The sequence below is a fragment of the Physeter macrocephalus genome, chromosome 10, assembly GCF_002837175.3.
Source record: "Physeter macrocephalus isolate SW-GA chromosome 10, ASM283717v5, whole genome shotgun sequence".
Taxonomy (NCBI): domain Eukaryota; kingdom Metazoa; phylum Chordata; class Mammalia; order Artiodactyla; family Physeteridae; genus Physeter; species Physeter macrocephalus.
The window spans coordinates 44,148,030-44,164,267 of NC_041223.1; the positions used below are offsets into that span (position 1 = coordinate 44,148,030).

The following is a 16,238-nucleotide window of genomic DNA, read 5'->3' on the forward strand; positions in this document are numbered from 1 at the left end:
TAAGAACCAAGATTTTCATTGTAAGAGAGAAAGATATAAATATAAAATAAGAAAAGAAAAAACTCTCTCTAATGTTAATATAAATTGGAAATACCAATGTGAATTTATGATTTAAAAAAATATATATCTTCTACCTCTGTATACTGAAAGGACCTAAAAGCAATATTACACACTAGTAGCAACATGATCCCAATAGCATAAGCTCACTGAACACACAGATCTTAGTTTCAGAATTCCAGTCTCTACTTAAAAGAAGCAAGGCTCGGGCTTCCCTCGTGGCGCAGTGGTTGAGAGTCTGCCTGCCGATGCAGGGGGCAAGGCTTCAATAAACAACAAGGTCCTACTGTTTAGCACAGGGAACTATAATCAATATCCTGTGATAAACTATAATGGAAAAAATATGGAAAGCAATATGTATATGTACAACTGAATCACTTTGCAGGACAGCAGAAATTAACACAACATTGTAAATCAACTATACTTCGATAAAATTAAAAAAAAAAAAGAAGCAAGACTTCTTGGAAAAATGGCTAATACCATGTCTGGGGCAAGGTAAGCTGGAATGTCTGAACTGGAATGCAATGAAGTGTTCAAAGATTAGTGGAACACCTATCATGATGGTTGCTACCAAAAATCCAGAAAATAACAAGTGTTAACAAGAATGTGGAGAAATTGGAAACTTTGTGCCCTGTTGATGGGAGTGTAAAATGGTACAGTCAATATGGAACACAGTATGGATGGTTCTCCCCAAAATTAAAATTATACTTGCATATGATCCAGCAGTTGCACTTCTGCGTATGTACTCAAAAGAATTGAAAGCAAGGTCTCAAAGAGATATTTATACACCCATGTTATACTCCCATATTGAATTTACAGTAGTTAAAATGTGGAAGCAATCCAAGTGTCCACTGATGGATGAATGAATAAGCAAAATACAAGTACATACAATGGAATATTATTCAGCCTTGAAAGGAAGGAAATTTTGACGCATGCTACAACATGAATAAGGATATTATGCTAAGTGAAAAAGCCTGTCACAAAAAGATAACTACTGTATGATTCCACTTACATAAGATATCTAGAGTGGTCAGATTCATAGAAACAGGAAGTAGAATGGTGGTTGTCAGGGGGTGAGGGGAGGACAGAAATGAGGAGTTGTTTAATGGGTGCAGAGTTTCAGTTTTGCAAGATGAAAAAGTTCTGGAGACTGGATGCACAACAATGTGAAGATACTTAACAATATTGAATTGTACATGTAAAAATTAATAATTGTACACATAAATTTTATGTTATGTGTATTTTACCACAATTTTTTAAAAAGAGAGGTAATGAAATCATATCTCATTAACATTGGAACCAGCTTGGAGGGGCTCCCACTAGCCAAATTTGGGGAAATTTGAGCATCAAAAGAGACTAGCAACTATAAATGATCATAACACACTGAATGAATTAAGATCCCTGGGTCAATAGTGATACTTGGAAAAAATAGAAAAGGGAAAATGGAGAGAAAAACCACACTATAATGTTAAATGGAAAGAATAGAAAACAAAATTGACTGATCTCAAATACATAAAAACAAATTATTGCTAGGCATAGGTTCTGGTTGAACAGTTATGGGTGACTTTTTTATTTTTCAGCACACTAAGTTTTCAACTTGAACAGGTATTTCTTTACAATCAGGAAAAAAATTTTTAACTGTGGATACCAATTTGAAAAATGTCATGCTAACGCCTGTTGATAAAAAATAAATAATAATCACAATTGTGAACTGAAATTCTTTCTGCTAGTCAACAACTTTATATTAAGTGCTATTCTCTTTGTGAAGTACAAGAAGTGAGAAAGCTTTATAGGAAAAAAAGTCCCTTGAAATACCATCTGAATGCTATCTTCATACAGTGTGAACATATTAGATGCACATTTCATTCTTTTTAGTATTTAGTGAATTTTTTTGTGGTGGTCCCCGTCATATGATTGCTATGTCAAAGAGAAAAAAGCAAATGAATTTAAACATATTTTATGACAATATTACCTTTTGTTTGTTATAGTATTATTCTTATATGAATTTCATTCTGAAATGTTAATCTTTTAGGTTATTGGCACTTAGCCTAAATTTTTCCCTTGTTTTTTTCTTTGATACTTACATTTTATATTTATATATATTTACGTTCATGTATTTTATATTTGTATTCTTCTCCTAAACCATATAATACATATACATACATAAGTACTTGTGCTTTTGAGTATTTTAAAGTCTTATTTGTTTAAAGTGCTTTCTTTTTCATTGGAATTAAATTTACCTAACAAAGCAGATTAATTTACCAGAGAAAATCACTTCACACATTTTAACAGTTTGCTAAAAGCTTCTGCAAAGACGTTTCTCTCAGTCGGTTTACTGTGAATACCACTACCAATTTTCAAATTGGTATCCACAGTTTAAGTTGAATTTGAAGTTAATCCCTAAGAATGTAATTTTGTGCACACACCAGCTTATACAAGGTACATCTCTAAAAGTTATACAGAAAATCTCTTGTGCATAGCTTTTTTTTTTTTTCAAGGAAAAATGGCCTGTTAATAGGTGGTGAGGCAGTAAGCGAGACTGTAACTATTGAGAGTACAGGGAGCACAGCTGAGGAAAGATACGGCAGAGTAAACCAAAGAGTCAAGTCTACTTATTAAGACTCGAGTTCTAACTTTGGCTATTCTATTCACCAGCATGTGACTTTAGGTAAGTTATTTAGCTCTTGAAAGCTTCTGATTTTCCACTATATAGATGAAAGGGCTCAGTACACAGAAGTTACATAAAAATATTAGTAACAAAAATGAGCAAGCCAAGCTTTCTCTTAAACAAATACAGTTATTCAGTTCTGGGCTGGGCAGCCAAAAACTGTATCTGGTCTTAGGAGTACCTTTTTTTTTCCTTTCACGTTTCTATGGATAACCAAAATGGCACTGTAAGAGAAATCACTAATTTCCTCCTTCTGTGACCTTTGGGTAGTCATTTATTGCTTTGATATAATTTATCTTTGTAAGTCTGATTTATACAAAAAGGTAGCCCTGATTTTAAGACAAACATATGTCTAGAAATGCTATTTCTTCTTTCGGCAGTGTCGCTTTTTAGAGTAAAAAAGGGGCACACCCCCATTTTGTCTGTAGGTGGCACCTGAGTAAGAGAAAATGCTGACTGCCTTCATCAGGTTGTAGAAAGCTATTCTGGATTTGAATTATCCAAATTGTGACAAAAGAAGGGGTGATGTAACTTATCTTTGTTCCCCGAGCTGCAGCTTGGTGAAATGAGAACCAGCAAGAAGCAAGACCCAGTTCTTGGGTAGACTAAATTCTAAGTAGTGGAGTGTATTGTTGATAGCAGAGTAAACTTCAGAGGCTGGCGAGGGTGCAGTGCCTAAAATTCCCAGGCCCTGGGGTTAGACTACTGTGTTTAACCCTGACTCCAAAATGTATTGACCATGTGACTTCCAGCAAGTGTCTTGATACCTCTTAACCTTAATTTCTAATCTGTAAAACAATAGGTAAAACAATGTACCTACCTTCACAGGATTGTTGTAAGGAGTAACAGGGAATAACATGTATATTCATTCACTGCTGAGCTTAGTAAGCACTTAATAAATGTTAGGTATTGTTTCTATCTCAGCATATTTAGGCAAATGGGGTAGATATTTTAATTCATGTGTACCTAAAACCATATACCATTATTTTCCTGATGAAATGTAGATTGCAGGATGGTAGACAGAGGAAGGGATTTGTGGGAACAGTTGTGATACGATACACAACGAGCGACTAACAGGTTAGGTTAAGTTAGGTTAGCAACTAGCACAGATAGTTTGCCTGTGTTTACAGTTTATTTATAGAACACTGAATTTTAAAGTGTAGTTTTGTGTACGAATAAGAAGCATTCAAATAAAAAGAAAGAGTGTAACGTTTAAAGCTCACAAATAAAAGTCTCAAAATTCAAATATAAGGAATAGATAGTATTGTGTTTTAATTCTTTATGGGAGGAAAACCACGGGAAAATTTTTTGGGGTCCTTCTCACTTTCCAATTTAAAGAAAAGTTGGGGAATGGGGGTTTTGGAAGCGGTGGTTGTGATGGGGAATTTAAGAATCACTCTCTACAGTGGCCTCTCCCTTTGCGGAGCACAGGTTCCAGTCGCGCAGGCTCAGCGGCCATGGCTCACGGGTCCAGCCGCTCCGCGGCATGTGGGATCCTCCCGGACCGGGGCACGAACCTGTCTCCCCTGCATCGGCAGGCGGACTCTCAACCACTGCGCCACCAGGAAAGCCCAGGCCAGGTTCTTTGACAAAGCAGACAGTTGTGTTGTTTCATTTAAGCCTCATAGGAAAAGCCCCCTGGTATCTTGTTTCTTGCCCCATTGTCCTTTCCCAGTAGTTCTCAAACCTGGCTACACATTATATTCATCTGGAGAGCTTTTAAAAAATACCGATGCCTGGGCCACAACCCTAGGGTGTCTGATTTAATTGGTTTGAAATGAGGTCTAGGCATGAGTAGGCTTTTTAAAAGTTCTCCAGATAATTCCATCGTAAAGTCAGACTTGAAAATTAGGGTTAGCTCAGGCTTGCAATTCCATTTTACACTCTGTTGGGTAGAAACTTTGTGCTTTCTGTAGTCACTTATTAAAACACAAATACCCTGGCAGGAGTAAATAATTAAGCTATTTTTCACTCATTAAACTTAGCAGGATTACTTCACCAAATGCTTTCTAAAGGTCACCCGAATAGAAAAGCCCACCGATTTCATAGTTTTGCCCATGGCTGTCATAGCCTGCTGAGAATCCTTATGTGATACAGTCACTCCCTAACCTGTTTGATGAGTTTTTATTTTATACACGATTTTTTGTTTGGAGGAGGAGCATGCAGTAATAGAAAATAAGGCTTGAACATAGTAGAGAAATTATTTAAATAACAACAAGAATTAGAGTCCTGAAATACTGCCCGCATGTTCTTGCCTTCAGGGCTGTTCTGTCTAGAACACTTTTTCCTCCAGACAGCTTCACAACTAAATCCCTCACCTCCTTCCAGTCTTTGCTCAGAGCTAACCTTTTCAGGAGGGTTACCATGCTTACCTTATCGAAAATTGCAACCAGCCACCCTCGTTCACTGTAGTCCTGAACCTGGTAATTCTGCCCCTTTTTGTTGTTAATTATAACACCTAACACTATCTAAATATTATATACTTTACTTACATATTATGTTGTCACTCTTTCCCTGCTAGAATTTAAGCTGTACAGAACAAGAAGTTTTATCTCTTTTATTACACTGATGTATCCCAAGAGCCTGGTAAAGTACCTGGCACATGGTGAATGCTCAAAACATACTTGTTGAATTAAATTAACTGTATGCACATGCTTAGGCATTAAGAGAAATTGATTACTTTCAAATCATCCTCAATATATAATTTAAAATACTGATTTCAGTTCGAAAAATCACCTTTCAATGTTTTTCATTGGGTACAGTGCAAAAAAAATGAACATCTGTCCATATCAGATAATTTTTTCCTTTCTCATTGATAAGAAAAATTATCATAATGAACACTGATAATAAGTAAATCAAGTGCCACAGGATTCTACAGAAGCCAGAAGCTGGTACATTAATAATGAGAAATTTGATAATAATAATAGGGCAGGAAGCCTTTTTTTCTATAGTGCTGAAAGGAAAAAGAATCCACTGATAGACACATTTAATAAACAACATAATATCTTTTTAAGGAGAATAATAGTACTTATTCTACTGGTTTTTTGTTTTTGTTTTTTGCGGTACGTGGGCCTCTCACTGTTGTGGGCTCTCCCGTTGTGGAGCACAGGCTCCGGACGCGCAGGCCCAGCAGCCATGGCTCATGGGCCTAGCCACCCTGCGGCATGTGGGATCTTCCCGGACCGGGGCACGAACCCGTGTCCCCTGCATCGGCAGGCAGACTCTCAACCAATGCGCCACCAGGGAAGCCCTATTCTACTGTTTTTTAATTCTACTTTAAAATGTGGAACATGTGATAAAGTTTAAATAAATAGGATCAATTAATGTAAGCATGTACATTAATTATAGATTATGACTGGTTAGGGGGAACAGGTACAGTGGGTTGGGTATAGAAGGAGGGATATTTGGAAGAGAAATTAAGTGTCAGAGTATGAGGGTGTGTGTGTTTGTGTGAGAGAGAAAGAGAACAGAAGAAACAACCAAAAACAGAAAGTAAGATGGACACAAATTGCCTCACACATTCACAGACACCCATAGAAATAAGCAGCATCCCTTAAGCCCTTTATAAATCACAGCACTGAGAAGAACATGAGGCTCCCAATACATAATTCAAAATAAATACAATGTTAGATTACAGAGTTTTGATTTTTTTCCCATAAATACTACTTCAATGCTTTTTAAAAATATAAATGTCTTACTATATTCCCCCTGCCATGCCCCACCTCATTTTTTCCTGGTGTCCTTGCTTTGCTAGTGGTTAAGCACATGCCTAGTCAGCCTGTTGCTAGATCCAGGCCATATACTTAGAAACCAGAACACAGTTTTACAAATAACATCCCCTATGATGTTTGTTACCATACGTCCCCAAAGTGGCATTGCATATTTTCAAATACAGATGTACCCTGTTGGTGTCTTGTCCTACAGACGAGATAAGTTAAGTTAGTGCAGGGGTCAGCTTGAGGGCTGGAGATTCCAAATCCCTGTTTAAATCTTCCACCCCGGAACCCTTGGATAGCCTTGATCAGATACTTTATGTTTGCTTGGATGACTTTTCTTGCTTGTATAATGTACTTAGTTGTCCCAGTTTTTGGAAAACTTTTTTAGTAGTTACTGTAAATGATAATGCTCACTTACCGTAGAGGTATAGACAAGAGCAGGTTCTGCTCCAGGGCCAGGTTGGAGAGCTGGGAACACCTTTGCAGAGCTCCAGCTTCAAACAAGCTGACAATGTTGTTGTCCAGAAACAAATGTTTCAAATCTCGGAGGTCCTGGAAGTCTTGTGCTGTAACTTTCTGAATCAGATTGTTGCTGATATCAAGCTTTTGCAGCCTTGCTGGTAGTCTGAGGGGCAACGTTTGAAGCTGGTTTTGGGACAGCTCAAGGGTAGTTAAATTGGCAAGGAGCTGTGCCCCATCGATGGAAGAGAGTGAGTTTTCTGACAGGTAAAGATGGGAAAGATTCTCCAAATGTTTCATATCTCGAAACCTTACCACTTTGAGCCGGTTTCTCTCCATTTTTAATGAGAGCAAAGATTTGGGCAGGTTAATAGGAATTTTAGTCAGAAAGTTACTACTGAAACTGAGAAACTGCAGAGACTGAAGAGAAGTGAAGAAGCTAGCTGGTATGAGATGTAGCTTATTATTCTCCATGCTCAGATGTTTCAGATGGGGAAGTGCCAGTGGTCCATTCACAGACTCGATGTTGTTGCTGTCCAACACTAAGCTTTGCAAACTGACAAGAGAGGAGAGCATGCTGGGAGAGAGAGAAGAGATCAGATTGTTTTTCAGTTCAAGGATTTTTAATTTCTTCAGTCCTTCAAAATCAGATCCGTGAAGGACATATATTGAATTATCATTTAGTTTTAACACTTCAAGACTGGCTGGGAGAGCACTGGGGACCCGTCTTAACTTATTTTTCCAGAGTTCCAAGGTCTTCAAAGTACTCAAAGTCTTGAAAGTGTCATTTTCTACTGACTCTGTTCCACTGGCCAGCAGAATAAAATCTTCTAGAGCTGACATTTGGGCGAAGTTAGACAGCTACAAAAAAAAGCCGGCATGGGGAATGGGGGAGAAAAGCAGTAAATTAGGATTATTGTAAGAAAAAAAAAGCCATATACATTATCATTCAATACTAATGATACTTCAGATTTCCCTTCAGGATCTATTTGAATATCTCTTGGAAAAGGATAGAAACTCAGGTTCTGACCATTTTTATTCACTTGTTAACAGTATAAGATGTCTAAAATATTTTAAGCACTTTCACACACTATTGGTAGACATAAAGTTGGCCAACTTTTGCTACGTATTCTTTGACCCAGCAAATTTACTTCTAGGTAGAAGTACTTACAAATTGCACAATGATTTATGCAATAGGATGTTCTTGGTTGCATCATCTTGTAATAGCCAAAAAAGAAACAATCTGGAAATCTTTCACCAAACTATTAACTAGCGTTTCTAACTCTAGGGGATAAAATTATAAGGAATTTTCTTTATCTATCTACATTTTGCAATGTTTAGATTTTTAAAAATTATAAATTACCTTTTTAACAATTTAAGCGTTAAAAGTAAAAAAAAAAAAAAAATTTTAATGTCCTAGATACTGCTATCAGTAGAATGGGCCTATCAGAAAAACATTTTTAACTGTATAATAGTTTGGAAAACTAGCCTTGTTGTTCCTACTGGCCAATTTATGCTTCACTGATGAAAAAGGTTCATGAAGAAACAAACAGGATACATGTGTCTCCATCTCTGTGGAGCAAGGAGTCCATTCATGCATATATCCCAGACCTAATGCTATTCCTCTCCTAGATTTTAGAAATTACCAAATCTGCTGTACTTTCTCCATGGTTTGCAAGTTCAAGCACCCCTATCTGTCCACATATCCTCCAAACTCCTCCTAGGTGGACATCCACCTCTTTTCTAGGATGATGTAATTTGGTATTTGGTTCTCAGAGTAAAATCATGTTTAGGCAAAAAGAGGAATTGTTCCAGATTTTCCTGAGCTTGATAAATCTTCACAAAACTTTCAACCTGCTTTAGAATTCAATTAAGCTGGAATTTTCACTGCACACTTTTATGTCTTACTATCTACAGTTTCTAAATGTTTGATTTAATTGTGAAGTTGAGCTCTTTTGTAAAATCAATACATGATTAATACCTTAAAAGTGGGTTAATTTTGCATCACATATTTGTTACAGGTATTTATATTCTGGGAAGACACGTGATGTGAATTATGGTATATTTTAAAGTATCTCCTAATATGATATTCTAGTTGAAGATTCTCATGTTAAAAGCTCCATTAACAGATGCTTTAAATTACAAGTTTTGGGCTTCCCTGGTGGCGCAGTGGTTGCGCGTCCGCCTGCCGATGCAGGGGAACCGGGTTCGCGCCCCGGTCTGGGAGGATCCCACGTGCCGCGGAGCGGCTGGGCCCGTGAGCCGTGGCCGCTGGGCCTGCGCGTCCGGAGCCTGTGCTCCGCAACGGGAGAGGTCACAACAGTGAGAGGCCCGCGTACCGCAAAAAAAAAAAAAAATTACAAGTTTTGATAGCTGCCTTGGCTTATATATTGCTACTAACATTTGATATTTTCTTAATGATTAATCAGATGTATTAATTAGCCTTAATCCCAAGATCAATAGCTTTTTTTTTGCATTTGTTGAGCATCTACAAGTTCCAAGTACTTTTTTATGTGTTATCATTAGTTCTCCTAATAACCCTGAAAGTTTGGTATCGTCAAACTTGAAAGAGTTGAGAATTTCAACAAAGTCCATTGGACTCCAAAGCCCTTTCTTCCTCAACTCATCATTTTCTAATACATTTTCCATTGCTTGTGGTCTATAATTAATGTTTTTCAAAAAAGACTCAAGATCTGGACACAGATCATAGAGTTTTAGAAAAGCAGAAATTTTAGAGATTATCTAGTCCAAATCTTCCATACAAGGAATGAGGCCAAAAAAAAATTAAATGGCCTGTCCAAGATTCGGTGTTGTTTAATCTATTCTTCATTCTGAAGTACCTTTTTCTAGGCTTTCTTTCATGTAAAGTCATAATTGACTCTACACATAGCTTTTCACCTTTGGGACTGTTGATCGCCCCCAAAAAAGACCTTGGTGTTGCAAATGCTTTACTTCTATCTGAGTGACCACAGACCCTAAAAAATTGCTGACTATGTAGCAAGTCTCAGGGATGACATGGATCTGAATGGGCAATTTCTATGGGGACTAGACAAAGAGTGGTGTCACAGCTTCAATTTGTCTTCATTTCTATTTGTAAAGTATATAGACTAGCTAATAGTAAATATAGGTCATTTTCTTAACTGAATCCAGTGAATAGTTGTTTCCTATTATTAAGCATAGAGAACCTTTGCTCTTTATTAGGTCAATACAGATTACTTTTGCTTATTATTAGTTAAAATGGCCACCATTTTCTAAGTATTTACTATGCTTATCTTTACAAAGACCTATGTGTAAGCATGATTATTCCCTTTTCAATGAGATAAACTCAAGAAGGCAAAATAAAATGTCCAAGTATGTCTTGCTAGTAAGTGGAAAAGTTGGACTTCCAACCCAGGTTTACCTTACCCCAACACATATATTTTTAACCTTAGTGTTTATAACATGCATTTAGCTGAAGAGTATAGAGTTCTGGTGCCACAAACAGTGAGGAAGACACCCAATGATTTTCAACTTATCAGTTGAGTTTGCAGAGCTGACAAAGAGAAAAAAATTCTGCCAGACCTGTTTTTCCATTTCCATGGCCTAAGCAGGGTTGTGCTCAAGAGATATGGAAAGAGGTGCTTTTGCCCTGCAGCTAACGTTGGGGCTGCTGGCAGTTTTTCAACATTGCTTAAAAAGCAAGGCAAGTATGGCTGGCTTGGTGTTAACAATTAGGCTTAGGAAGCTTAGCTAAGTAAAATTCCTGCCATCACAGTTGTACAGTTTAGTGAGCCTAATACTTATGTAGATAAAAGTTACTATATAATAAGAAAAGTTTAAAAAGATTAAAAAAAGCAAACCAAGTAAAATGAAATAGAGTAGAGGGGCAACTTCTGCTGGTTTCCCCATGAAAAGGCTATGTTTCAGGTTTTAATGCTGGGCAGGCCCTACTTCAAGCATTAGAAGGTTGCCTGCCTTTCTTAGTCACCTTATAGGTCCAATGCACACAGGAAACTCACACACCCTCACAGTGACTGCCTCAGACATGTGTGAACCAAGCCAGCAAGGAGTTTGTAAACTATGTTGGAATTTTTTTTCTGATGATCAAAGCAACACTTGTTCTCTGTAAACAATTTAAAAATTCTGGAAAGTATGGAGAGAATATAAAAAGAATCTATAATCCCCCCCCACTGTTGATAAACTATATATTTCTTACCCAAGAGGAATTTGAAGTAGCTTCTTTTCTCCACAAAAGATGTAAAGTGCAATTATTTTAATTGACTGCCACCATAAAGACATTTCTATTTGTCCTCTAAACGTTAGAGCTAAAACTATAAAACTCTTAGAAGAAAATATAGGCATACATTTTCATGACCTTGGGTTTGGTAAAAGCTATCTTGGATATGACACCAGGTGTAATCCTCTCCAGCAGCACCAGCTGTCCAGATATAGGAGAAACAAAGGAAAATGATCACCCTAACGTAAGACTGAGGCTTTGCTGAATAGGTGTTGAGATAATTAATTGTGGGATGCAAAGAGGGAAGGGGTAGGGAAAAAAGATAGATAAGAAATGAACTGATTATCTGAGAAAAAGTGGGTAGATCTAGGATTAGAAGTCTCCATGAAGTGGAAAGATAAGTGCAGAGTATGGCAGCTGAAGGGAAAGGACATGATGACCAGAGAGTGGGTATGGGAATTCAAGATTTTTGAGTGCAGAAGTTTCAGATATAATGAGGATTATGAAATAAGCAAGAGAGTAGATGGCTGTGGTGAAGTGGAAATGTAGATAGATACTTTTTTATGAGTTCAAGGAATGGGACTAGGATATTGGACACTGAAGGCACACCAAAAGATGTAGGACTTAGGATGGAGAGGAAGAGTAGGAGCCAGTATGGAAGGGACCAGGGGCACAGTATAAGACACACAGAGGAACAGAGTGTTACAGTCTAATGGCATGCACCTCAAAGAAGTAGGGATTTTTACAGATAAATGGATAAATAAAGTCCCTTCTGAGGGCAGGAACTGTGAGTTTTTACTTTATTTTCCAGCTGTGCTGCATGGCTTGCAGGATCTTAATTCCCTGACCAGGGATTGAACCTGGGCCATGGCAGTGAAAGCCCAGAATCCTAACCACTAGGCCACCAGGGAACTCCTAGAACTGAATTTTTCATCTTTAATTCCCAGTCTCAAACACAGCATTCACAGACCCAAAGACAGTTGAATTATATGAACAAGTAACTGAAACATTTAAAATTGTGGTGTATATACACATATATGTGTGTGTATATATATATATGTTGTGCATATATGCATATATGTGATAAGTATGTGCATATATATGCACATATATGTGTGTGTATATATAATTTCTATTGCTATTAATCTGAAGATCCATTTTAAGACTTTTTACTTTAAATATAGGCACCCAATTCTGTAGTTCAAACCAAATAAACAGAATATACATTGCATTCACCAAATGCAAGTAAACTATGGTCATTTAAAGCCTAAAGATTTTTAAAAGAGAAAAGAGAAGGATTATTGCTCAGAGCTTTCTACTTCCTTCACAAAACAATCCTCTTTCACCAACATTTCTGCTGGGAACTATGCTTCCTAGAGATAATTAACTGGGTTAAAGTCAGGGAAGTGGCGGTATTGCTGTTCAGTGAACTTAAACCAATGACAAATGAACTCATCCAATAAGTGAATTTGACGAGAGGCATAATTTCATCTTATTGGCTGCAAAGCAGCAGTGTGGGATCATTACCAGGCTTAGTTGACACTCCAGATCTTGGTATCTCAAGTCCTCAGGACAAATATTTAAGCATCTTGCCCTTTAACCAGGTGTCTTGCTTGAATGCTGAGACCTGACAGGGTTAGACCTGCTCTCTAGCATTAGGCACTACTGGATTAGAAGAGGAAAGTAAACAGATGATGACCAGGCAATTGTGCTTATTGAGCCTCGAAATAAATACCGTGCCACATACTTTAAACTCCCTGTGTTTATGTGCACCTACATTAGAATTTCTTAACCAAATAAAAAGGGAGGGGGGAGTGTCTCTGTTTGAAGGAAAAGTACATTCACCTGCTGACTCTCTGCACCTGGATCACAGACAGGCATTTCCTTATCTTAAGATTTGGGTCAATGAGGGAGAAGCAGTGACCAGTAAAGGCAAACTCAGAGGCATAGAATTTTCCATCTAGAAAGTTCCTGGGATCCCCAATCTAATCCAGCCTTCTCACATCATAAAGGTAACAAATGAGGTCTGCAGATTTTTTTAACTGATTGTCTAAGGTAGTTCTATCTCTAGTTAGGTAGAAAACTAGAATGAGAACTCTAGTCTCTTGATGCCTTTCAAAATACCAAAGGACAAAAACAAAAGTTTCGGGCTTCCCTGGTGGCGCAGTGGTTAAGCATCTGCCTGCCAATGCAGGGGATACGGGTTTGAACCCTCGTCCTGGAGGATCCCACATGCCATGGAGCAACTAAGCCCGTGCGCCACAACTACTGAATCCCGCGTGCCTAGAGCCTGTGCTCGGCAACAAAAGAAGCCACCGCAATGAGAAGCCCGCGCACCGCAACGAAGAGCGACCCCCGCTCGCTCCAACCAGAGAAAGCCTGCGTGCAGCAACGAAGACCCAACGCAGCCAAAAATAAATAAGTAAAATTTTTAAAAAAAGTTTCTTTGTGTTATACAAGTCAGACAAATCTATAGCACTCTTTTCAGTGCCCTCTGAATAGGTAAGCATGAAAATAGACATCATAATTAAAAGCATGTAGAATGAGAATTGCAGTAATGTGGCAAAACAAAAACACGTATTTCTTCTGTATAGGTTTCCACAAAGACACTGATGCCTGGCTGGTTTGTAGAGTTTGTATGAATAATTCTCATATGCTGCATTCACCTTGATAGTCATAATGTTCTAAGTATCATCTGCCTTCTATGGCACATACAAAACTACTTTTCCCCTAAAAGGACTTCTTTTTAATATGGGGAGACAAAGGGGCCATATGATCTCAAATGCTTTTTGTTAAGAAAGAGTCATTTCTTTACTTTTACTCTGCAACAACATAATTAGAATTTCCAAAAATAAAAAATTAATTATAGACTCCGATTTTGGGGGGCTACTTTCCTAAAAAGAAATATCCTGAGGCATATACTCATCTCAGTATACAGAGCAAACAGGTAGCTAGTGCAACTACCCGACTTCATAACCATCACTTTACGTTTTGATTATTTAAATCAAGTTTAACAAACCCACACTTGCCCCTCACCCTATCTCACAAAATAAAATTGCAGTAACTTGAGTGTAGAATGAGTAATTACCTGAAGGTGCTGAATTTTGCTATGACTGAAGTAGAGCTTCTTGGTGGTGGAAGGAATACCTGATGGCACCTCCGTTAGCCTGTAGCATTGCACCGACTGCTCTGAATCACAGCTGCATCTTCCAGGACAGTTAGGATCGAAACCATAGCTAAGAGAGAGCAAAACAAAGAAAGCATAAAGCAGACACATCTTCTAAAACAGGGCCTTTCAGGTCGCAGGAGAGTGTTTAGGTGATGTCTCACTCTTTATACCGTGAAATCTGATTATAGAATCTTATGAATGTGTACTCTGTCAATGTAAGAAGACAGGAAAGAAAAAATTCTCAATTTGCCTGGGTTAAAATGTTAGCGACCATTACAAAGAGGAAGGCGCTTAAACATTGATAAGCTGCCTTAATATTTGTAGGTGAGCAAAACCCTATGTTATTTATGGCTTCGAAGGCTAATCTGCAAACACCTCTATTATCTGTAGTTTCCTTGTTTTGTTAAATGTGACAAGAGGGAATTAGTGGGAAAAGACAAAGGGCTGTTTTATAGTGGGTTATAAAACCTTTGAATTTTCTGTGACCCTATATTAAAACCATTTTTGTGGAACTGCAATGGGCAGGTGTTTTCTTCTCACATTAACTAGTATGGGAAAATAGGCAGGTTTTCTATTTATTATTGTTGTTTCAGTAACATTTTATTGCTAGTAAAACAATGGGGGTACAATGGAGAGATATTTAGAGCCACAGATAACTTGTTCAATTCATCTGTCACTTGATCACTCAAATATCATATATAGAAAATATTTTGTCATTCAAAAATACTGTTGACTCAAATGAGAATAAAACATAAAACTAGGTCTATTATCTTTATTTATTTGTAATAATGGAAGAAAAGGATTCTAGTTTCTTCAGAGGAACTTGGCTGTGAGTTCCTACCAGCGAGGGAAGGTTTCCCTTGTCCTGGGTGCCCCTTTGTTGTGGCTTTTTGTCTTGCTGTGATCATCCCTGCTGAAGGAATTTAAAAGCATTTTAAGCAAAAGATTATATAGAGAAGCTCTTTCCCCCCAAATGGAAGCCCTAAATTTCCCCATGCTGGTTGGCCTCAGCAGATTGCTCTAAAGAAAGCCTTCCTAATATTGAAAAGCTTCTCAGATCTCCTCTTCAACCTTACCTCTCTTTGCTACAATTTTCATTTTGAAGGCAAAAATTTCTTTACTTTAATAATCAATTCATTCTATTTCCAGAGTAAGGTTTTTTGTGTGCTTTTCCCAAAAGACTTGTCCACTCCTCTTTTCTGATTGTTTGCCTTCTGTTTTCTTTTACTATCAGAGACAAGAAGTGATAAGAGATTTCTTTTCTGTCAATATTCTGATTTTCAAGAAGCTTTATTATTTATTTCTTTTGTCCATTAATAGAATTATTTTTTAGTTTTTAGAATTTTCAAATAGGAAATAGCTCAATAAAAGAAAATTTGGAAAAAAGAGCAAGGACGGGAAAAAAAATCTTTAGTCCTGTCTCCAAATCAAACCTTTTCTCCAAATCAAACAATTTTTTTCTCTGCCTAGGCTTTGAAACGGCAAAGGAAAATACTCATTGAACACTTACTTTCTGTGTTGCTAAGAAGGTAAGTTCGTATTTAGTTACTTGAAATGAAATGCCTATAAAATCTTAACCTTTCATCTACCATTAATGACAGCTAATTTTTCTGTTATGCAGCATAGCGATGAATTTCACTTTCTATCCTCTGTTGGTAGCCATGGGATTCCCTTGTCTTTGATTAATCCTTGAAATTATACTGTATAATATATTTTTCTTCTTTTCAATGGTATTTCTATAGCGTTCCTGCAATTTTGGCATTATCTCTAATATATTTCTCCTTTACAATGTGAATAGTTTTGTCAGGTTTCTTCCCTCCTATAACCCAGTCATAATCCCTTCTTCCCTCCTGTAACCCAGTGGTTCTTAACCAGGGGCAATTTGGCAATGTCTGGAAACATTTTTGATGACAATAAAAGGATGGGGGTGGGTTGGTAGGCAGTGCTACTGAC

At 37.4% G+C, this 16,238-nt stretch overlaps 1 protein-coding gene across 1 annotated transcript in view; it reads right to left on the minus strand.

Moving 5' to 3' along the window:
* The window catches only part of LOC102992604 (nephrocan-like), a 17,712-nt gene extending 3,319 nt beyond the window's left edge, over positions 1-14,393 (minus strand). The window contains exons 1-2 of the mRNA XM_007120116.3: positions 14,205-14,393; positions 6,860-7,761 (exon numbers count right to left, since the gene is read on the minus strand). Coding sequence (XP_007120178.1) covers positions 6,860-7,761; positions 14,205-14,393 — 1,091 coding nt within the window. The remainder of the gene's footprint in view (positions 1-6,859; positions 7,762-14,204) is intronic.
* Between the last annotated feature and the right edge of the window lie 1,845 nt (positions 14,394-16,238).